The sequence below is a fragment of the Dermacentor silvarum genome, chromosome 8 (assembly GCF_013339745.2).
Source record: "Dermacentor silvarum isolate Dsil-2018 chromosome 8, BIME_Dsil_1.4, whole genome shotgun sequence".
In the NCBI taxonomy this organism is placed as follows: domain Eukaryota; kingdom Metazoa; phylum Arthropoda; class Arachnida; order Ixodida; family Ixodidae; genus Dermacentor; species Dermacentor silvarum.
In genome coordinates this window covers 7563655-7587295 of record NC_051161.1, presented here as the reverse complement: position 1 = coordinate 7587295, position 23641 = coordinate 7563655, and the positions used below count along the sequence as shown (strand labels likewise).

The following is a 23641-nucleotide window of genomic DNA, read 5'->3' as shown; positions in this document are numbered from 1 at the left end:
GAAATGCAGAAGCGTCTGTGTATACCGTGCATGGTATGGTGCAGTGGTAAAAATTAATTCTGATTCTCCCACGACGGCGTGCCTCATAATCATATCGTGGTTTTGGCATGTAAAACCACAGAATTTACACGGATGCTCGTAGTACGGTGGCACCGTACTCATAGGTTGCACGGACGTCATCGCGGACGCCATATTGCGGTACCAACAGGTCGAGAAGGGGCATAAGCAAGGAACATGACAGCATGACAGCAACAAAAAGCGCGTCTTGCGTTCGAACGTCAGAGCGATAACAATGATAAACCGGTGAAAAACAATCGCTGCGAAAAAGCAAAACAGTTTGCGCGTGATAATACGTTGCACTGACGTCATCGTAGTGGCCATCTTTGGGTACCAGCGCGGTGAGATATGGCTGCGTGACGTCACATGAATACTATCTGAGTCTGTGGGTAATGTGAACATTTCGCACTGTGCTTCTGGGTTGTGTCTGCGTAGCTCACAGCTGGTTCTACGTGTGCGGCTATGGCACTCGCAGCTATCTTGATTTTGAACGATGTCGGTCGCGTATTTTTTGCAAGTAGCGCAGGGCTGACCGTCGGTGCATGATTTCTGCCGCGCATGCGCGGCTTCGTGAGGTGTTTGGCAGCACACGTGGAAAGAAACAAAAGCCTTTTCGGTGTTTTTGTAGCCACACTCGCTGAGCCTCCGAAAGGAAGAGCTCCTAATGCGTACCTGAAATTGTGGTCGAAATAGCGGTATAGTCCAGTCGTGCGGCGCTACGAAGACGTAGACCAGAAACGTGTTTACGATATGCACCTTTCCTTTTTACCTTCTGGAAGAAGTGCCTGCACGTTAAAAGCTCGAGAATACAAAGTACCAGCGTGGCCACATCTTGAGGGAAAACGTGCCACGCGGATTCGACGACAGCATGAAGCGGGACATACAGCGTTGACGACGGTCCGAATCGCTCTCTCTGCTTGTGCCTTGGCTGTGGGAATTTAAAAAGTGGTGAGTCGTGCTTTTCTAGATCTATGAAAAGACAATCTAAGCGTTCGCAGCGCACAAGAGGTGGCCAACATAAGCCCAAAGGTACCTTCCAAGAGGCTGTGGCCGATCTAGCAATATGAGTCCAGAAAACTAATTATTTTTGTATAATTTGCAGGATGACATGATTCATGATTGATCATCTGAATGATGTATATTTATTAGAACTAACACACTAGGTATTTACTACATACGTTGTGTATTTACTACTATATATGTTGTGAAGTATCAATGTCTTTGATATATCCTGCATGTCAAATGTCACCGTTGGCGATGTGGGAACAAGTGACTATTCGGGCCGAGAAGACGTCAACCATTCACTGTTGTACTCTCGCGCGATGTGTCACAGTAAAAGCGTTAAGCTACTTATTAGGAATTTCTTAACGGTGAACTTGTGTACGTAATAAAAAAAAAATTACACCACCTTCCCGTAGGGGAACCCTAAGTAGTATGCGAAGCAGCCATGGGGTCGACTCAAGGTAGTTTTATCAGCTGTATAAATTTGGACATGCAGCAGCACCAGCAACGCGCAGAACTGTTGTCGACGCCGTCGGCGTTTTGCCCGCGTTCGCACCGAACGCGCGCGGCGTTGGTGACGGTTGCCAGTTAAAGTCCTTATATAAGAAAAGTACCGCCATCTGGTCTTTCCTCCGCCGTCTCCTCTCCTAAAGCGCTTGTTTTTTTTTTTTTTTTTTTTTTTTTTTTTTTTTTGCTTGCGAAAGCAAGTCGACGGTGGCGCACCTAGAAAGTCCACGTTGAAGCTTTCAGGCCGGGCGCGCGCCGGCGACTGCGGCTGCGCAGAGGACTTTCAACGTGGCTCTGAGGCGGAAAAAAAATATGTATCTAAAGAAGTGAAAGCGCGCGCTATAATCGTCCAATCGGAGATACAGGAAAGAGAGAAGCGGCGTTGATCAAAGGATGGCGGTACTTTTCTTATATAGGGACTTGATTGCCGGTGCCTCTGGGGCGCCTATCGTCGCGCCTCTAACCTAAGCTGCTTCGCATTATCGCGCGCGGAGCCGCAGGTGTTGTCATTCGTTGCGGAATCCGGAGAGGAGAGGAGGAATGCCGAGAGGAGAGATGAGACAAGGAGAGGAGGGGGAGGAGGATGCGCACGTGCGTGAGGCACGAGCGGAGAGATAAGGTGCTCCGAACTACCAGAGAATGCTATATCAGCAAAAAGGGCTTGGCGATTATTTGGGCAATGTGCACGCACCTTATGAAAAGCGTGAAAACAAGTTGAGAAAAAAATAAAAATAAAGAAAGCGGCGTCGTTTCCCTCGACTGCAGCGCGGGGCTTGGCACGGCAGCGCTATCGTTTCATAAGTGCGAGCCTCTTCTTTCGCGCGTCTTTCTGCGATAATTTACATTTGCTGTGTCGTTTCATCCTACGAGATCATTTAGCATGCGAAAGTAAAATAATACCTGCAAACGGAGGCCTCAGGAGGGCATCTGAGATTGTAATGTCTACCCCTTCAGACCGCGAGAAAAGTGAGAATTTGCGCAAGTTTTAAGTGTAAACCACAGCTCATTATTTAGTATACTGCGGCGGCGCCTTCAAGACACCAAAGTGAAACCCGAGCTGTTCCATGTGTTTAGGGCTCGCCGAGGCCTCCATGTGCCAGGGGTGTATTATACCGGGTGACCGGTCGTATACAAGATCAGCTGCCAACTATTGCTGACAGCTGATCTTAAATGCGAGCACATCGTGGCACGCTCCGGCCTCGGTGCCCCAACCCCACAGTTCGCCCTGGTTCCAACTGCTTTCCAACTTCCAACTGCTGTCCACTGGTTATCCATGCTACGCATTACATATTTTTTCCGTTTAATGTCAACTGAAATATTGGTTATCCCCGTTTGTTCTTTGATCCACACCGCTCTCTTCCCGTCTCTTAACGTTAGGCCTAACATTGTTCGTTCCATCGCTCTTTGTACGGTCCTTAACTTGTTCTCGAGCTTCTTTGTTAACCTCCAAGTTTCTGCCCCATATGTTAGCAGCGGTAGAATGCAATGATTGTACACTTTTCTTTTCAAAGACAGTGGTAAGCTCCCAGTCAGGATTTGGCAATGCCTGCCGTATGCACTCCAACCCAATTTTATTCTTCTGCAAATTTCTTTCTCATGATCAGGGTCCCCTGTGAGTAATTGACCTAGATAAACGTACTCCTTTACAGACTCTAGAGGCAGACTGGCGATCCTGAATTCTTGTTCTCTTGCCAGGCTATTTAGCATTGTCTTTGTCTTCTGCATGTCTATCTTCAATCCCACTCTTACACTTTCTCGGTTAAAGTCCTCAATCATTAGCTGTAATTCGTCCCCATTGCTGCTGAATAGGACAATGTCATTTGCAAACCGAAGGTTGAGATATTTGCCGTTGATCCTCACTCCTAAGCCTTCCCAGTCTAAGAGCTTGAATACTTCTAAGCATGCAGTGAATAGCATTGGAGAGATTGTGTCGCCTTGCCTGACCCCTTTCTTCATAGGTATCTTTCTACTTTTCTTGTGGAGAACCAAGGTTGCTGTGCAATCCTTGTAGATATTTTCCAAGATATTCACGTATGCCTGCTGTACTCCTTGATTTCCCAGTGTCTCTGACTGCTGGTATCTCTATTGAATCAAATACTTTTTCATAATCTATGAAAGCCATATAGAGAGGTTGATAGTACTCTGCAGATTTCTCGATTACCTGATAGATGACATGGATATGATCCATCGTAGAATATCCCTTCCTGAAGCAAGCTTGTTCTCTTGGTTGGCTTAAGTCAAGTGTTGTCCTGGTTCTATTCGAAATTATCTTGTTAAATATTTTATACAATACTGAAAGCAAGCTAATGGGTCTATAATTCTTCAATTCTTTAACGTCTCCCTTCTTATGGATGACTATAATGTGTGCGTTCTTTCAGCTTTCTGGTACACATGAAGTCGTGAGGCATTGCGTATAAAGGGCCGCAAGCTTTTAAAGCTTGATATCTCCTCAATCTTTGATTAAATCGACTGTTATTCCATCTTCTCCGTCAGCTTTTCCCTTGATCATGTCTTTCAAGGCCCTTCTAACTTCATCGCTAGTTATAGAAGGAGCCTCTGTATCCTGATCATCAATACTTCGAATGAAAGTAGCTTGGCTGCCCTGGGCACTGTACAGGTCAGTATAGAATTATTCCGCTGCTTTTACTATGTCATCAAAATTGCTGATGATATTACCCTGCTTATGTTTCAGTGCATACATTTTGCCTGAATTGTCCTATGCCAAGTTTTGTTCTCACTGATTTCATGCTGCGTCTATATTTTACTGCTTCCTCAATCTTTTCCACGTTATAATTTCGGATATTCCTTACTTTCTTCTTGTTGATCTGTTTCGACAGTTATGCGAATTCTATCTGATCTCTCGAGTTTGACACTTTCATGTTTTGCCGTTTCTTTATTAGGTCCTTTGTTATTTAGGAGAGCTTACCTATACTGGTTGCATGCCTTGGTGCCTTACCTCCCACTTCAATTGCTGCTTCTGACATCAGCCTAGTTACGGTTTCGTTCATTACCTCTATGTTATCTTCATCTTCTTGTTCTAAAGCTGCATATTTGTTTACGAGCACCAGCCTGAATTGGTCTGCTTTTACCCTTACTGCGTCTCGGTTGGCCTGTTTCTTCTTGACTAATTTTATTCTTTCTCTCTTCAAATTGAAAGAAATCTTAGACCTCACTAACCTATGGTCACTGCACTTTATCCTACCTAACACTTCTACATCCTGCACTATGTTGGGATCGGCAGAGAGTATGAAATCTATTTCATTCCTTCTCTCTCCATTAGGGCTTTTCCAGGTCCATTTCCTGTTGCGGCGCTTCCTGAAGAAGGTACTCATTATTCGGAGCCTATTCTTTTCCGTGAATTCTATCAACATCTCTCCTCTAGTGTTCCTAGAATCGATGCCGTAGTTGCCAATTGCTTGCTCACCAGCCTGCTTTTTCCCCCATTTTTGCATTGAAGTCGCCCATTACTACAGTATACTGAGTTTGCACCTTCCTCAACATCTTCATAAAACTGTTCTATTTCTTCATCATCGTGACTGGAGGTTGGGGCGTAGGCTTGTACTACCTTCATTCTATACCTCCTATTAAGCTTTATTACGACGACTGCTACCCTCTCATTCATCAATGTTGCCCGCTATGTCCTTAAGGACTAGAAATCCTACACCGAATTCTCTCTTATCTGGAAGACCTCTGTAGCAGAGGACGTGGCCGTTAGTCTGTACTGTATAAGCCTCACCAGTTATTCTAGCCTCACTAAGGACAATAATATCCCAGGCAATACCTGATAATTCTTCAAATAGCCCTGCTAAACTTGCTTCACTCGATAGGGTGCGAGTGTTGAACGTTGCCAGGTTCAGTTTCCAGTGGCGGCCTGTCCGGACCCAGAGATTCTTAGCACCCTCTGCGGTCTGACCGCCGCCTTGGTCAGGTGCTCCGCAGCCGCTGGGTACTGAGAGCCATGGGTAGATTGTAGGAATCATGAGGGAGGCAGTGGCCGAATACTGCACCAGGGAGGTCAATTCCTGTTCTGGTGAGGGAATTGATCGATTATCGAGTAGATATTGATTGGCTGTCGATTGTCTATCGATGACTGACTCAGCTTAAGTTGTCCCAACCATGCTTAGCTAGACTTAGCTAGACTTAGCCAGGCTCAGCTTCGCTATAATTCACAGGGGTATGTGCCATTGCCCTTGGACTCTATCTGTACTACCGCCAGGATCGGCCCACATCCCACTTTTTTTTTTCTTTTAACACGCTACAATTTACGGCCGGCTTAAACAGCTCCGCTGTTTAAGGTTATGCGCCGCTCGCTAAACAGTTTTAAGAGCGGAACTATTTAAGCCGAGCGTTAGTCCATAACGTGCGAACAGAAAATGTGGCCAATCCTGGTGGTAGTGCAGAAAGAGTCCAAGCGCAATGGCACATACCCCTGTGAACTAGCGAAGCTGAGCCTGCCTAAGTCTATATAAACATGGTTGGTACTACTTAAACTGAGTCAGTCATCGATAGCCAATCAATAGCTAATCGATAATCGCTCAATAATCAATAAATTCCGGAAAATGCTGGGGATGACTTGGTGGTGCTTAGCTAACTAGCCCAAAAGCCAGGACTAGCTAGGTGCCCATCAGCTGCGCTGTCGCTTTAGCATTGCGCCTCCAGTGCAAGCTACGCAATTGTTTTTTATTTTCTTTTTATTTTGTGAAAGAATTTCATTGACAAGCGGCACACACCAAGTGCATTAATGACGCAGCCTGCTAATGCGTCGAGTTGCTGTCTCTGAGAAACCCTTGCGACGTGGGTTCTATTCCGCTCAGCATCGGAGGAGTTTAAGGGATCATTTTCGTCATTGAAGACTGGCACATACCCAGTGCTCCAAGTCGGCGTCAAAGGGTTAGTTCGAACAGTGGTCCCTACCCAGTCCCTCATCTACCATGTAGGTGTGAAAGAGGTTCGTTGGTGAGCGGCACGTATTGCCACATGCTCGGTGACCCAAGTTGGTCCGATGGTTGGTTTCCAACTCTGTTACCTCAGCGCAGCAGCCCGATGCGCTGCCCATTCGACCACTGACTTAGTCTTAGTCCTTAGTCTCAGTAACCGACTCTGTGAACGTGCCTACTCTTTAACTACAAACAGTACCGTAAGCAGTATCGCAATGCACTGCAAGACTTGCAGTTGTCAACCAGCATTTCAAGAGACGTCGGTGCTCACGATATATCTATATCGCGAGGTCTTGGGAAACATTTTTTTGGTGCGCATGATGTGCTAAAAAAGGCGATGCATGCGTGAACACGCAATCAATAGCGAGAAAATTATATTGAATCTTAGTATAGCGCCTTTCTGTCACCTCTGCTCTCACCTAGCTTGACAATGCACCAACTAGGCCAAATGTACGCCCAAGATAAATTTGTATTTCCTGGCGCTGCCCTACTTATTGTGTCCTGCTCCCCGGCACTTTGTCCTCCCATTAAGCCCCTGCTGCAAAGCGAACAAACACTGTGATGGTTTTTGGAAATGTATTGCCCGGCGAACTTTGACTTGTGCTGTGCCAGGTCGAGGTGTCGGATTGTCTCAGCTGGTGAATGAGCCGAAGAGTGGACGCACGCACGGACGCACGCGTGGGGCATCGCTGCTCGAATTCTCGTTGTCTGCGCTTGTGTGTTGTGTGGAACGTGCGTCGCCTCGGAAGACGAGAAAGGGTCCCGCCTGTGACTTCCGAGCCTGCATATGTATGCGCTGAGCATCCAAAATGACAAGCGACACAAACCACACAAGTACAAACACATGTTGCTTTATTGTTTTCACTGTTTGTACAGCGGGTAATGTATACACACTTGGTACACGAAGACGTTCCTCGACAATGTCGCCGTTTTAGCCATGTCGGTATGACCTGAATGTCTTGCCCTTGTGGCACTCTTGAACGTGCTTAAGAATTGCGTATCTATTGGGTATAACTGAAGGTCAATTAGTGTGTATATAAACCCAGTAAATTTTCCTTATCTAGGTGTTTAAGCTAGACTACGCTTCTTTTTATTGGTTGCATAGAGGGTGATGTTAAATTAGACTAAAAATAGAAGGATCACAACGAATACACCACGGTAGGGTCCCCGTTGAAGGCGGGTTCACTGTCATGGTTCCACATCAAGTCTAGTACATTCTTCATGCCTGCTTTTGATCTTAACATCCAAACAGATCATCAATCAAAGCAATATGCGCCATATAAAGTTGAACACAAGTACATTGCAATGGAAATAATCATTACAATGCATCTTTACAATTCTGTACAATACTGTTCCAGAGGTGTGTGTGGAACAGACTCTTTCATCCTCGAAGACGCCCACGCGCAACTCGCCATCGTTTTTGTACAGCTCGCATGAAGGTATAGCTTGTGGACCAACGTGTTAAATATTTATCGTGCGCACTATGTCAAGAAGGTGCAGATATTTCTCCACGCGCTCACACGAGCAATTTCCCGCATTCGTCGTTACGTTTTCCAAAAGTGGTTGAACTCCTGAGCAAATGCTTCAATTTGTGACGATTATTCACGCCCTCTTCAGGAATATAAGAGTTCACCATTTTCAACCTTTAAATAAATTACACCTTCTTGTTCAGATTGTGCAGGTATTGGTATAACCTAAATGATGTTTCCGCTACTTGCTTAGACGCGTGCGCAAAGAATAATTACGGCGTGCTCTTTATATGGAACTTATAAAGTTTACCTAACGTGAGTTTAATGTTGTACCAGTGCAAAAAAGAAAAAAACAAAAAAAAAAAACGTCTTGAATAAGTTTAACAAACAACAAAGTCGTAAACAAGGCATCTGTGCAATTTCCTTTAAACAATGTACAGAAATCAGAACAGGAAAAGAATGAAACGGACAAGTGGCAGTTGACACAAGTGACTGTGTCGTTACATTCACTGCATATTCAACACTTCCCTGTACTTCGGCTTAACTGCCGAAGCTGTGAAGGCACCTGAAGGACTGTCAGCGAACACTACAATCTCAGGAGATGTACAGCCGATCGCCTCACAGGGTTTTACTTTCTGAAACACAAACAATGTATTGGTAATGGTGAGTGATCGTTCCTTGTAGTTTTTTATCTTACCACTATAAGCATCCACACACCTTCACAGCATACTAAGCAGGCCTTGTAAAGCGCAATGCACTCCCCAAACCATTCTAACGGGATATGTTTGCAAAGACGAGATCTGTCTTGAAAAGTGCGCTGTTATCACTCGTCGGTTATTTAAAATAAAACGCACATACGAGAATTGACCGTTGCAGGAGCCTATAGTTGTGATGGATTTGTCGACAAAATGGACAAGTTTGTTGCCACGACAGTGTGTAAGAAATTGGGGTGCACCATTTATTTATATTCCCTAAAAATACGATACGACATCTAGCTCACGGTTGGTTTTCACACAGTAGTCCACATATAACAACGTAAGAGCGCAGTGATTGTTTACTCAATGCACAGGATCATGCAGATATAAGACAATGTTTTCCTAATTTATTGGACAATAATGAAATATGTATTTGACCGAATCACTTATACTGTTGACGATTGAATGTTCTATATACCAACCATCACACCTCACGTTATTGCGCGGCCCTTACGGTTCTACCACGTTGGAGCGACATAAATTCAAATTATTAAAGATGTAACATGAACGATGATTCAAACAGGTGCCTAGCATGTATTTCTTTCCATGTATCAACAGAACGATGGCCTGTTCGAAGTAAACTAGCGCGATTAATTTATTACTTTTAGGAGGAAAAAGCGCTAGCTCACCCAATTCTGCGTGCAAAGGTCCCGTAATGTGCCTATTTCCCATTTTCAACTTGATTGTGGCTTCGCCAGAAGTACACAGACTGCATTGTATACATTCTGACGCACTGCACTTATGCATACCGAGGACAATAAGACTGGCTTCATTGAGCATGGAATCGCCAGGAGTACCATAGCAGCCTCACCCTGCGGCTGGACGACAGCCATGCCCTTGCGTTTAAACGGTTCATCTACTTCCACCAAAGACTGCGCCGTCACACTGTACGTCTCTATAGCTAAAATACCATCACAGGGATGTGGTTCCTTTCACTGCGTTGTAGGCACGGAGCAAGGAACGGACAGGAGGACACCGCGGTCACGTAACGTCACGAACGTTTGGAGAAATTTTGAGCCCGTCCCATGCTGGCGTCATCTTGCTGCCACGGTTCCGCCGCCGTGGTCGTTGCCGTATAGTTTCGTCATTTAAACCGATCTTGGTTTCGCTTCTTACCAACAGGCCATAGATACTCCTCCTTAGGGTTACTGTATAGGCTCAAGGGAGCCTATACAGTAACTCTACTCCCCCCCTTTATTCTCCCTGCTGCGTGTGACGTTATGGGGTCGCCCGCCATTGGTGAGCTTATCCTCCGAAAGGCTTCTCGCTCCGCGCATCCGTTCGCCACCAGGCTGAACTGCCTTCGCCTCAGCTACACGCGGCCCGAGTGCGACCAGCAGGACTCGGCGTGACCTCTCTCGGGACGCACATGTCGTGGTACAGAGTCGCGACATTTGGTCATACTGGGTGCGCGAGAGAAGGCGGGGGGCGAGCTGTGCGCAGCGATCACTCTTTCTTTTCACGAGGCGCCTTCATGCAGAAGATGAGAAAGAGCGTGTAGAGGACGAACGCTGTCGATATGGCTATCAGTGCGTACATGAAGAGGCTCAGTTCAGGATGCCTGTACCGATTTTTTTTCAGCCACTCCAGGACCTCCTCTTCTTTCATCAGGTCACCTGCGTAAGGAAGCAGTTTTCAATGAGGGCGAAGGTGCTCTTTCAAAACCATGTGCGCGCTTTTTCGCATTGCTAAGGCGACATATGTGCCCCACAATCGGTCGCGAACATGTGAAAACCGTTCACACGACACGCCTGAGCGTTCAGTGCCCGTTCGAAACTTGGAAAATGCACGTCAAAAGTACAAAAAAATAATTATTATTATTGGTGGCGCACTTTTAAATTCGTAATGTGTGATGAAGTGCGCACCGCTCGTGTGAGAGTGAATTGCCTGCTTAATGGTACTGAAAGAATTTGTTAGTTTTGAGATATTCTTCCGAGCTCGTGCGCTGTGCGCGCTCAAGTACAATGAAACTGCAGTTTAGCTCCACACTTAACGCCACGATTGCGTGTCACGTTTCTTTATTTATTAAAGTTAATAGCTTTCTTTGGCTCCTTCGCCCGTTTCCGTGGTGGTTGGACTTCTACCGCCGACACAAAAGCGCCAAAGCAAAGGGTGCGTCCGTCGCCGATCGCCAACTATTTACAGTTTTTAGACAGACGCACGTGCTGTCGCGCGAGAGCTTTGGGGTGCCTGCAGGTTTAGGCGTTGTAATGAAGCGCTCGGTATGGACAGCTCGCCTCCTCTCTCGCCTCCTACCTGTGGAAGCTGCAGGAGAGGGCGGCGGGAGAGGAGGATGGCATCGCCTAACTCGCTTTCCCGAACACAATTTGCATTCGTTACGGCTATGCAGGTAGCACAAGGTTGGCGCAATAACAACGATGTGTCTTCAGTTCTCTTTGCGTGTAAAAGTGGCCCAGTTATTGCATTGTAGTCATGCAACTATTTCCCGGCGCAGATAACATTTGCTTGCAACTTACTGATGTAGAGACGAACTGATTCCGCCATTATTTTTTATCAGGGGACCTATTTGTGCGAATTAAATTTTGCCGCAACTATATATATATTTGCCGCAACTTACCTCTGAAGATTGAAGGAAACTTCCTCCGGAAATAAACGATGGCTGGAACCTGGGCGATGCCGTACTTTCTGGCGTACTTGACGTCATTAATCTTGACGAAGGTTACGTCAAGGTCGTCCACTTCATCATCAATGTTCTCCAGCTCAGCTAACACGCTATCACACTTCGGACAGTTGCTGTCATCTGCACAGACAAATGAGAAAAGTGGCGGCCATCGTCAGCGCTCCCACCTTCTCTGCACTTAAATATATTTTGTCATGAGACCCTGAACTGTATTAGCAGTTTATGAAGCTGAGTGCCAAAATATAGACCAGAATATGAATCCGTCAACTACTTGCTGGTGGTGGTGGTGTATAGCTATCGGTGTGTTTATATTACTCATATGTGATATTACTCTCGTAATATGACATGCTCTTTAACATGTGCGTTGTGAATGATATGCTGAGAGCACGTTGCTTGCCGTTCGACATCATTGATATGCAATTATACGCTGACCACTGTAGCCTTTATTGCACGCCAGCGTTGACTTACAGAAGAACACGGCGACGAAATCGTTTTCGTCGAGCAGTTTGTCGAGCATCTTCCGGTTGACCTCCTCAATCTCGTCCTTGAGCTCGATGTTCTCGTGACTGGTGAGCCAAGCCAGCACCTTCTCCTCGTTCAGTAGGTCACCTGCGTACGCACACATCCGAGTGAGGTTGCATAGCTATCTGCTTTGGTAGAGTTATCTAATCGCTATACGTAGTGATTATACTATACATAATCGCGCACACACACGCACACACGCACACAGACACACACACGCAGCGGGTCGCGGCGAAGAAAACCGTCGCCTTCGGATGATTCATCAGCCTATACTCTCGGTTCTTCAAAAAATACCGCCCTGAACGCTGCAGGCGCTGCAGTCGCATAGCAGTATTTCCATTCCCTGGCTAGGGTGGCTAGAAGGGGAGGTGTGAACATGGAGGAAGGAAAAAAACTGGGTGTGAATACCGGCGGCGCTTTCCTGCAGGCGCGCGTGACCCCCTTGCGCACCGATGCCACCAGGGGAAATATGGCGCTACCGCTCGCGGCGCGGGAAGCATAGCCGCGCCGGCCTACCGGCCTCGCCTCGCCTCCGTGCCTTCGCCGTCAGTTTTGGTCTCGTCGCCTGTTTTGTGGTGTTTCTCGCGATACATAGCGTGTTGCACAGCGTCGTCGTGGCATTGCCAATTGCCATCCTAGTATTATTCACGAGGCCTTTCACGCTAGCTCAATCTGATCACCACCGCCTTTTCTTCTTTTTTTTTCTGTTTCCTTAGGTCTATCGTTCGTGACTTTATTAATGGAACTGCAGTCTTGATACCATGTCACATTCCTGCCCTCTCAGAAGATGCCGTGCCCACAGTACTTCCGAACTTGACAAACTACATTAGAAGGACTCTGACGAAAGAAAGAAAAAGAAGAGATGTCTCACACGCTCCACGGGTCCCAGGTTCGGCACGCAAACCACTCCGGTATAGGCAGTTCCGCCTACTATGACCCTGTATGCCTGGACTACATATTCGACTGAGTACGAATAAAGTATTATTATTATTATTATCTTACAAGAGAAGCGGCGCTTGTCTATTGACAAGACGGGGGAATACATGCCCACCGGCAGACGTGGAGGCTGTAAATATACAGCGGGATGGAATGCCCAGTCCAGTCGCAGAAGAATTGTTCATTATCGAGCTTAAGCGACCTTTGGAACTGTGGTCACTGCAAAAGTTTAAACAAAACATTGCTCGTTACTGGACTGCAGAGTTTGCATTGAACGAAATGCTGCGCCTGTTGTGTTAACCAAAATGGTAGTGTTCTTCATTGGAGAAGGACTTGCCAGGGCCGGTATTTTGTAGCGATGACTTTAAAGTAATAATGCCTTTTCGCGCTTATCGCGCTTTGTCAGTGGTCAGAGCGACGGTCCGCTCGCGTTATCAACGGGATCAGCCGGCCGTGAGCGGTGGATGATAAGACTATTCCAAAATAAGTCATAAGACATCGCTACAAAATCGCGGCCCAGCTGTAGCATCTACTTGGCTGGGCAGCTTCACAACGAAACCTTTGTGGAATCTAAAGAACAAACAGAAGGGACCTTGGGGACCTTTTATATCTACCAGTCTATCAGAACCATTCTACAAGCTGGTCAATTAATGCCCTTATTGAAAACAAACTCACTCGTTTAATTGCATGCCAAAGCTTGGCAAAGTTTATGCAGTTGATCAATTGGTGATGTGCCAAAAATTGGTTGCCTAGAGCATTCTGCTGCCCTGACAGCATCAGTTGTACGTTTTTATTGCGTAACAAGGATTCATTTTTTGCTTAAAGGTGTCATTCAGCAGGGCACTGAGAATAAACTAAAAGCACCGAAATATTGCGTGTTGTAGATCAAATTTGACCATAGTTGTTTTCCTCACTTAAATAAACTATTTTATGACCAGATCTGTTGCTGTCTGAAATCATAGTAAATTGCTTATTTGAGCGTCGAAAGGACATGCTACACGTCTTCAAGCGCTGGCACAAAGTGGTTTGTACGTCGACAAGTAATCGGGTAATGACTGCAGTTTACAGGTCGTACGTACAGCACGCATAGGGTGATTACTGCTGACCTCGACGACGACGGTCGCATTTTGAGGGAGTCGAAATGCAAGGCACCTGTGTGCCGTAAGGTGTGAGTGCGCGTTAAAGAACCCGAAGTGGTCGAAATTATTCCAGAGCCCCCAGCCCCTATGATCCTGATCCGGAGGACAAAAAAAAAAAAAAAAAAAAAAGAAAGAAAAAAAGAAAAACGCGTTTGAATCTATCGACGCAATGCGAACTGGGCCCGTAAAATCTCACAGGAGTAGTGATGTGGGCTGATAAAACGTTGATTTCATGGATAAAGACGTATATTCCATGACGCTCGCAGACAACGCGCGATACCCGAGGCTGGCGATGCGCTCATTTCGGATGCGTGCCTTCCCGCGCCTCGGTCAACAGCGCCGCCCTGCGGCATCGGTGCGCTGAGGGGTCACGCTTGTGCCGCCGGTATTCACACCTCCCCTTCTAGCCACCCTACCCTGGCTAAACTTATCCTGCAATGTGCGAACCACCCGCCGCTGTGGCTTAGCGGCTATGGCGTTAAGCACTAGGTCGCGGGGTCGATTCGCGGCCGCGGCGTCCGCATTTCGATGGGGGTGAGATGAAAAAAAAAAAAAAAAAAAAAAAAAAAGAACTTGGAAGACGCTTAAACTTCGCCTTTAAGAGTGGAGCGCCGCTAGCTGATTCCAACTTGCGCTTCCAAATTACCTCATGTCATCACCCCGCCTAACTTTCTGTCGTCCTCGACTGTGCTTCCCTTCCCTCAATTGGCATCCATTCGGTAACTCTAATGGTCCACAGGTTATCTGTCCGACGCATTACATCGCCTGCCCAGCTCCCTTTCTTTTTGCAGCGCAGCTGTCTATGGCTAGGATCCCGGGATTCCTTCGTTGCGTAACGTACTCGACAGAAAACAATGGTGGGCCGATCCCGGCGGCAGTGCAGGGCAGAGCAATGGCTCATACCCCCGTAAGGCAGATCACTGACTCATCGCAAGCAAAAAATGGGTTTGTGTGTGGGTTTCCGCGTAACATATTTATATTTCCTCGTATATTCAAATTACACTCCGACTGTAGGGTGTGTGTAAGTCATACTTTACAAATTCTTGACGCATTTTACTTTGAGAAATTCAATTAGCTCAGTAACGTCTGTGCGCCACGTAGTGGTTGTGGTTCGGGAGGATTTTTTTTTTTTTTTTTTTTTTTTTCAGACGGACAGCGCCGCCGACGCCGACACCGGATTTTCTGCGACACGTGGCCCTTATATCGCGTTAAAACGCTCATGTACCGCACATTGAATGCACATTAAAGAATCCAAGGTGGTCAAAATTAATCCGCAGTCTCCCCTTATGGCTTCCCTCATAGTGAGATCGTGGCTTAGGCACGTAGGACCCCATAATTTAATAAATAATGCACGAAAGACGCGTTCTTTACAAGAATTTTTCGCCCATTTGACCCATTTCACATGATAGGAGATACGAGTTTGGTCGCCGATATTGTCCATGGAGTTTCTGTACTTGTGTTATGCCAAACGAGAGAGGCAGAAATTCACCTCCACTCTTGTCGATGCCTTTGATTACGTCGAAAAATAGAGAATCGCTAAGCGTTTAGGTACAAAGGGATAAGGAAGGCCTTCCACTGTCTAGAGGGCGGCACCAATGGTCTACGTCTAATACTAAAGAAGTGCTGTTCTCCGGGACGAAGCCGAGACGTATTTGTTCGAATTTATTGTGTTCTATAGTTGTATTTACGTTTATTCGGATACACTGTATTCAGGACGATGAACAACAGACCGCAAGGCGAGCCCGCCCACATGTGTCTTTTCGTGGCGTGTATGTTAGCGCTCCACTGTTGAGCCTGCTGTGACCTTGTCGCTGGGACATGTCTGTGTTGACAAGCCCTGAGCTTACCGTCGTACACGACCGGGGTCTTCTTCCGGAAGTAGACCAGTGTCGGGAATGTTGACACGCCGAACTGCATCGCTGCTTCGAAGTCGTTGATCTTCACGAAATCAATGCCAAACACGTCGGCCTCGTCGTCAATGTTCTCGAGCTCTTTGAGAACCTTTTCGCAGTCCTCGCAGTCTTCTTCGTCTGAAGCAAAAATAGGTTGTCGGTTGTCATTGCATCGTTTCGTTTGTACTCTGAATGATCTGAACATGAATAAACCCACATCATGCTGAAGCTCCCTTGACAAATAAAATATTTTTTTACGCGTTAATCGTACTAAAGAGTCTGATGAAAAAGTGCATGATCTGGTAAAGATATCTTGAATGGAAAAATGTCACTGAACAAATTAAAATAAACCGCGATGCTCCGAGTTCTGTACCCCTTGCTCACAGTACGACCTGCTTCACTTGAAACTTCTTATGTGTTTCAGAATGCGAAGAAATGTATTCAAGGAGTTGCCGCTTAAACTTCTTATTGATCTGTGGAGGGCGTTTAACGGGGTATGGTAGGGTAAATGGACCAATAAACCGATTTTTTTATTTCATTACTAAAAAGTAATGCACACTGCATGTGCGTATTATTTTTTAGTAATGAAATGGCGGTCCCTACGTGGGACTAGCCGGGTGGCGCGGGGTCTCCCCTGCGTCTTCTTTGGACCTCAATAAAGTTATTTCACTCACTCACTCAGTCACACTGCATGTGCGGAGCAAAACCGTGCAGTGGCGAGCGCGCACGAGCGCTCGAAGCCAATTAAAGGTGGCGCCAGAATCCGTGCCCCCTGGTATCCAAAATGAACACAAAATTGCGTTCTTCTCGCAATCACTTTTTTAACATTTTTGGAAACTTGATGTACGCCCCCTGCAATTTTTTAACAATATCCCGCGAGCGTCGACCGGGCGGCGTGTCAGCGGCCTTGTAGAGGCGAGGGACGGCGGCATTAGCAACTTTATGTGCGGTCGTGCAAGGCGAATTCTATTGTATTCCGCTGCGATTCAGGAGTGCCCCTCACTGCTACAAGGCCACTGACACGCCCTGCGGTCGAGGCTCGCGTGGTAGTGTTAACAAATTGCAAGGTGTACATTTTCTAGAAATCGGACTGATTACGCAGAAATTTTCTCAGATTATACTGAAATCCCTTGCACATAATCTGAACCTGAAGCTATGAAAAGCCGCTTGAGTTATAATTCTGAAAAAAAAAAAGAACATGAAGTGGGACCTCTCCCTTATGGTACGTGACAAGTGATGGCAATATTTTTTTCTTGTTAGATGTATGTAGTAACCTAATATTTTTTTAGATTCAGATGAAAGCCACTGTTATGTGGAATTAGTGCACAAAGTTTCACGGTCATAGTATATTTTGTTTTTGAGAAAAGGTACATTTAATCGTACACCTCAGCCCGAAATTTGGTTCTCAAATACCAAAAAAAAAAAAAAATTACACCAATTGAAGGCCACAAGCATTTTATTGAACACGCAAATTTTCAAAATAAAATATAGAACAGTTGTTGAGATATAAAGCTGAAACCAAGATGACCCATTAAGCGTACCATGCCTCCTTAACACTTCGTTCGATTAGTGACTGGTGCTGAAGCATATACGGTATTATAAATTTTCTGTGAAGCCCGTACCGCTGTGAAGGGTTTCGTATGAAACCCTATAAGGTCGAACCTTTACTTTTACTTAGTAACTGACCCAATTTTCCGTTCAAAGCGCGGTAAATGCGTTCATGCCGCCTAGAGTAATTGAGAACATGTGGCTTCTACGGCTTTTATGTATACTTTGCCCCTGCTTTCTGTTCTGGAGCGCAGAGCTCTGTTCGGGCGTTTATTTATGGAAACGCGCGCCGCCGTAGAACTTATAGAACTGGACATAATCTCTGGACAAGTGAATTGTGTACAGTCATGACCGACCTGCCGTGGTGGCTTGGCGGCTATGGCGTTGCACTACTAAGCACGAGGTCGCGGGTTCGATTGGATGGGGGCTAAAACGCCCGTGTGTCGTGCATTATTGGGTGCACGTCAAAGAACCCCAGATGGTCAAAATTAATCCGGAGGCCCCCACTACGGCGTGCCCCATAATCAAATCGCGGGCTTCGCACGTTGAATGTTTTTTGCCATGACCGCCGAGACCGAATACTCTCACTCAACGGATTGCGATGAACAATAGAACGGCCTCGCCTTCCTCCTCCGGCATCGCACTGCGACGTCACTAACCATGCCGTGACGTCTGCACCGAAAGCGCTAGGCTGTGGCTGCACCTGAGGTTTGCAGTGTCAGTGCAGACAACGCGGGGAACCATCGTAAGTTATACGGGCACAAAGAGGAACGCGGAAGAAGTTTTTATCAATTTAAAAGCTTGTATAGCTAGGTCATTACGGCACATTTTCGTTAAATATCTCGCTTGAGGATTTCCCAAGACATATCGCGATCATTCCGGGGAAAAAAAAATCGGAGACGATTGCCTAAAGCTCTCCGAGTGTGAACCGATTGATGTGGGCGTAGCGTTCGTCAACATGCAAACATCACTTACAGAAGAGAACGGCGAGGAAAGGCGAGTCGTCCACCAGCTTGTCGAGCATCCTCTTATTGACGGCCTCGATTTCGTCGGCCAGTTCCCGGTTGTCGTCGTCAATGAGCCATTCGAACACGGCCTCTTCATTCTTGATGTCGCCTGGACGACAAGGTGCTTCTTAGCGGTAACACAATGGGTGCGACACTAGTGAAAGACACTATCTATAGATAGCAACACTAACTTAGCTTAGTCTAGTGTATATATATATTTCAAGCATCTACCTGGCTCTGTTTGACGGAAAAAATGTCGGCTATTAGCGGAGAAATTGAACTGCATGCCAAGGTTCCCTTTGAATTTCGCGGCGGAACCAAATAGCTATACAGTATGTCAATACGACGCCAAATATTTCCAAGTATATTCGAAAGTTAACGTTGTCTTTGGCCTTTAAAGAAGCGATCAAAGCTCACTAGGCTGAACCTTTGGTTTCTTTAGAATGTCACTATAATACTTATTGATTTATCAACTAATCCTAAGGCCTTAAGAAGCTATAGCGCTCGAACTATAAGCCCGTATTTCGTTTTTGCCTCTTTTTTGGCTTGACAAGGCTCCGCTCGCACTATTGGATTGACCCTTCTGGTATTCAGAATGTATAATTTACCGATCAAGCTTAACGTAACATTCTTTTCTAATGCACCTACAACTACCAGCGGTGTGCTCATCCAATGCCGCAATGCCTGGCAATACTGGGTGTTGCCATCGCTCACGTGACCTCTCGCTGCTGCTTTTCTGCATGCCAAGAAAAGGCTCAAGTTTTGTGCACCTTGGTCTCTCTATTTCCGTGGCATAAACAGCGAACACAGTTAATGAAGGCAAAATAAATGCGCAAGGAAAGCATTAAGCAAGCATGCATTCTGGTGGCCGCTGTGGCATCGACCATAGGAAACATTTCCCAACACTGTCCTCAGCTCAGCAAAGGCAGTTTCGACAGACAAAGCTGTGACAGTGATGGCAATCTCCCGTTCCCAAGCACTATACCATTCCTTCGTAACATCATCAAGCTGCAGGGTGCTGCACATTGTCGCAAAGGTTTACGAACTCTCGTAATGTCATTGCCTACCGCCGTATTCTTCATTAGCATAGAATAAATAAATAAATGAATGAATGAATAAAATTCTGGCTCTCCCGAAATCGAGAGTTGATGTAAGCATGAAATGGGCTACACTATGGCGTCTTTTGCTGCCTGTGGTGCCGCCGCCTTCAACCGCCTTTCTTCTTCCAACAGTGCAGCGCGCTCAGCGTCTGTCGCTGCTTTTTCTTCTTGTCGCGGACTGCTCACGACTCGCGGACCGCTGGCGTTCAAAAGAGCACAGGCAACCGCTCTACCAGCCTTTTGAACGGCGCTATTGGAAATGACAAATAGAAACTTTAATAGAAACTTTATTGTAATGGAAAAGATATTAAGGAGGGGTGGTCGGAGCCTCTCAGTCCAGGGCCCCACCGCCTGCCTGACCTGGCTAATTAAAGACTTTTGTCTTGCCAGGTCGGAGCGGGCGAGCTGTGCCTCCCACTGCTCCATTGTGTCACTGGTATTTGGTCTATGAGGGTGCTTAGCGCACTCCCAAGTTACGTGAATTAGGGTAGGTATGCCACCGCACCAAGGACAGTTGGCCCTATAATGAGTAAAACTTCAACGTACTAAAAGTTACAGCTTGCATGATATTGTGAACGAACATTAGGAAGAAATCGGAAGCAATATTTTTTGTAACTTGTTAAGGAAGTATCTAGCGTGTGTAATGCGGTCCCGTACAAAGGTTTGGGGGCCAGAGGCCACATTTTCTTAACTTTTGACTGGTTGCCGGGATAATCTCGTTTTGTTCTCACAACTGTACTTGTGTGTGCTTCGGGTGTCATTCATGAATCCGAGGCTGACATTTATGATTTTGCATGTACGCTGTCGTAATGTTTTTGATGTGTGGCAAAGTCAATGTCAAGCAGACGCAATTTACTATTTTGTTTGCGCATCTGTTTTGTTTATATCAAGTACGATGTATTGTATGTGGGCTACGTTATATTGTATTCTACGTTCATACAACTGTTGTACGCGTGCCTACGGGTAAATAAATTTCCTTGTCAGCAACGATGCCTAGATGTTCTGGTTTGAGTGCCCGGATAACAGCTCTGGCTTTTGGCTCAATGTCATTTGAAGGTTGCCGACAACGGGAGCTAAAATCATTTCATGCTTAATAAATAAAAAGAGCATGAGTGCATAGTAAAAGGCGAACACTATACTCTTCTTTAACACAGACCCAACGCCAGGTTCGGGCCACTCCAAAGTCTTTAATTTCCCCGACCCTAGGCAATGACACATCACGAAGAGAGTACAGAACTTGCAAATTGTGTGTTTCAGAAAATCATAGTTTTGGAAAATGTTTTTTTTTTTCAGTGCACCAGCTGGAGAGAGAAAAACGTCTTTTTGGAGGCCTATGTAGTCACGAACACTATCGGACACTTAAACACATTTAATTGGTCAGCATATAGAAGGAATGAAGAGCGTCGAATTGTTGACGAAATGACACTTATAAAAAGTAAGAATAGAACAGGTCGAAGAACGGATCCTTGAATTCCGCTAGTGACTTCGTAGATAACAGAGCCCTGTTCATTAGTGCTCACGAATCCAGCTTGGGTACCAGCGCCACAAGAAAGGGACGTTTCGATGCACGTGAAAATAAGCTCTTCATGGACTGCTGATAGCCTGCTCAACGTACCAGAGTGAGAAAGGTTACTTGAGGTGAAATAATTTTGTCCCACCGAACAAAAAACATGGTATAGTGATCACGGTTACGAAATAATTTGCAATGAGTATGACAACGTTTAAATTCGTTTCCACTTATCTAGGCTTGTTTCTTCTACTTTTTTGTGTCCACGGTCTTTCAGTTTCATCACAGTTTTTAATAATAATAATAATAATAATAATAATAATAATAATAATAATAATAATAATAATAATAATAATAATAATAATAATAATCCTGCTGTGTTCAACTTTGTTGTCAGAAACAAACAAGATGCCCGGGTGATTGACTCACCGTCATATATGAGTGGGTTGGCATTGCGGAAGTAAACCAGAGCAGGGAATGTTTTGATGCCGTATCGCTTGGCCAGCGACGGGTCCTGAATTTTGACCATGTGGATGCCGTACAGGTCGGCATCATCGTCAATGTTCTCCAGCTCTTGCAGGGCTTGGTCACAAGCTTTGCAATTGGGCTTGTCTGTCAGGCAAAAAAGAAAGCGAAAAGAAGACCATCGCATGCAATCTTCGAGAAAATCACGTGCAATGAAGACGTACGATGAATTATTCCATATTTTATTTCCTGCAATACTTATCACAGCTTCCGCCAATCGCGAAAAGCGCAAGATTTCACGTTGCAGTGACTTTCAAGGCTCAGCAGTGATATTTCTTGTGCAAGCATAAAACAACGCTGACACGTCCAATTAACTGCAATTCGCGTAAACTGAACACTCCTCTTGAAACATTCACAGATCATGCACCATTCGCGTGACGAGAGGACTCCGCACCTTGTAGTCCATGGATGATGATAAATTTCGTGCTTTATACAAAACGCGCCGTGGCGGCATAGTGGCTATGGCGTTGTTCTGCTAAGACCGAGGAGGGGGGGGGGGGGGGGGTCAAATCCCGGCCGCGGCAGCCGCATTTCGATGGGGGCGAAATGCAAAAACGCCCTTGTACTGTGCATTGAGTGCCCGTTAAAAAAGTCGAGGTGGTTCAAGTGAATCCGGAGTCCCCCACTATACGGCTTGCCATATAATCATATCTTGGTTTTGGCATGTAAAACCCAAGAATTTGCTTTATGCAACAGAATCGCGAGTCGTGCTAGTTTGCTCCATACCGTCACACTTATGGAGCAGGAGAAGTGGCGCAGGAGTTACGGTAGTGCTACGAGTTTTCTGGCCGAGCGGTAGCTCATTCGGGGACTTACGACTGAATTTTGAAGTATTCATCTATATATACCGACGCAGATGGCGGAGGCCCATAGACTTGGTTGTTACGTAGTCCTTCAGAACACAATGAATGCACAGAAGAGTAGCAAAGAATTCACTGACGAAGAAACTCTCATTGTTATGGACAAAACAAAAGATCGAATATAACTTCAAAAAATGTAAATATGTTCTTTTTTCTTGATTTCACGCCGTGTTAACGCCACCACACACTGACATGCATGACACTCATCTTTTGCATGCACGGAGGTCATCACGCAGAAACTTCATCAGCGTGCAGGTCGCGGTCTTGGCAGACTGTTGACGGTAATTTTTGTCACATGAAAGTCAACAAAATACGAGAAAAAGGGGGGAGGTGATTTCTCTGACCATAGGTGGGAGCTGTTTATGAGCGCCAATCTAAGCGCGCAAAGAGCGGAAGAAGTTTACATTCAAAGTGAGCAGTGTGCAGGCGTTCGGACTCTACGGGTTGTCAGGACAAAAACACGGACGCGCTGAATTAAACCACGGGCAATGGTTAACTCACAGAAGAAAACTGCCAAATACTGCGTTTCCTCAATGAGCCGATCCATCATGTCACGGTTCACAGTTTCGATCGTGTCTTCTGACTTTTGCAAGACGAGCCACTGAAGAACTTCCTCTTCTGCGCCGAGGTCACCTGCATATCGCAAACAGCAAGTTTTATTCTGATTGATGCATAACAGAGATGGGAAACCCGTAAGATCATTGTAGGTTAGAAAGACGCCCCCCCCCCCCCCCCCCCCCACCAAAAAAAAAAAAAAAAAAGAATGAAAGAGTGGTGCCGTCTATCAAATGCGCCACGAAGCGATTATTTTTCGCTTTCACACTGCGCAACGGGATGTACTGCGCCCACAAAACGAAACGAACCCTTCAATGGCCAAAGTTGCATAGTAACGTAAACTGTGCGCTTCGAAGGGCCTGCGGGAACTGATTTGAAACCATCCTTGCGTAGGCGGAATACTTACAGTGGCTTTTTACAAAGAACCCCACGTGGCATAGGAGTGCATATTCGCTGCCTCGCAGGTTATTGTGGATGGCGTCTCTGGTGTTTTTATTGATATAGGACGGTCTATAGCGGTTATCGTACGATGAAACATGGTTCGGAAAAGACTACGGCACTTTCGCAGACAACAGGTTCTACTGAGGTAGCAAGAGTGAGACACTTTTACAAAACACTAGAAGTACCGAAGAAATGCTACCGACGTCATTCCACCGTCAGCTTAGAGGGCACTGCAAGGCGC

General features: G+C 45.9%; 1 protein-coding gene across 3 annotated transcripts in view; it reads right to left on the bottom strand.

The window, feature by feature from the left end:
- Window positions 1-7338: 7338 nt before the first annotated feature.
- LOC119460576 (uncharacterized) overlaps window positions 7339-23641 on the bottom strand; it is a 100540-nt gene continuing 84237 nt past the window's right edge. For 2 of the 3 annotated variants that reach the window (XM_037721534.2, XM_037721535.2), the window contains exons 27-33: window positions 22906-23037; window positions 21449-21631; window positions 18381-18521; window positions 15813-15995; window positions 11837-11977; window positions 11306-11488; window positions 7339-10343 (exon numbers count right to left, since the gene is read on the bottom strand). In XM_037721534.2, the coding sequence (XP_037577462.1) occupies window positions 10174-10343; window positions 11306-11488; window positions 11837-11977; window positions 15813-15995; window positions 18381-18521; window positions 21449-21631; window positions 22906-23037 (1133 nt within the window). In that variant the 3' untranslated portion in view covers window positions 7339-10173. The remainder of the gene's footprint in view (window positions 10344-11305; window positions 11489-11836; window positions 11978-15812; window positions 15996-18380; window positions 18522-21448; window positions 21632-22905; window positions 23038-23641) is intronic. The other variant, XM_037721536.2, reaches the window with a different exon arrangement.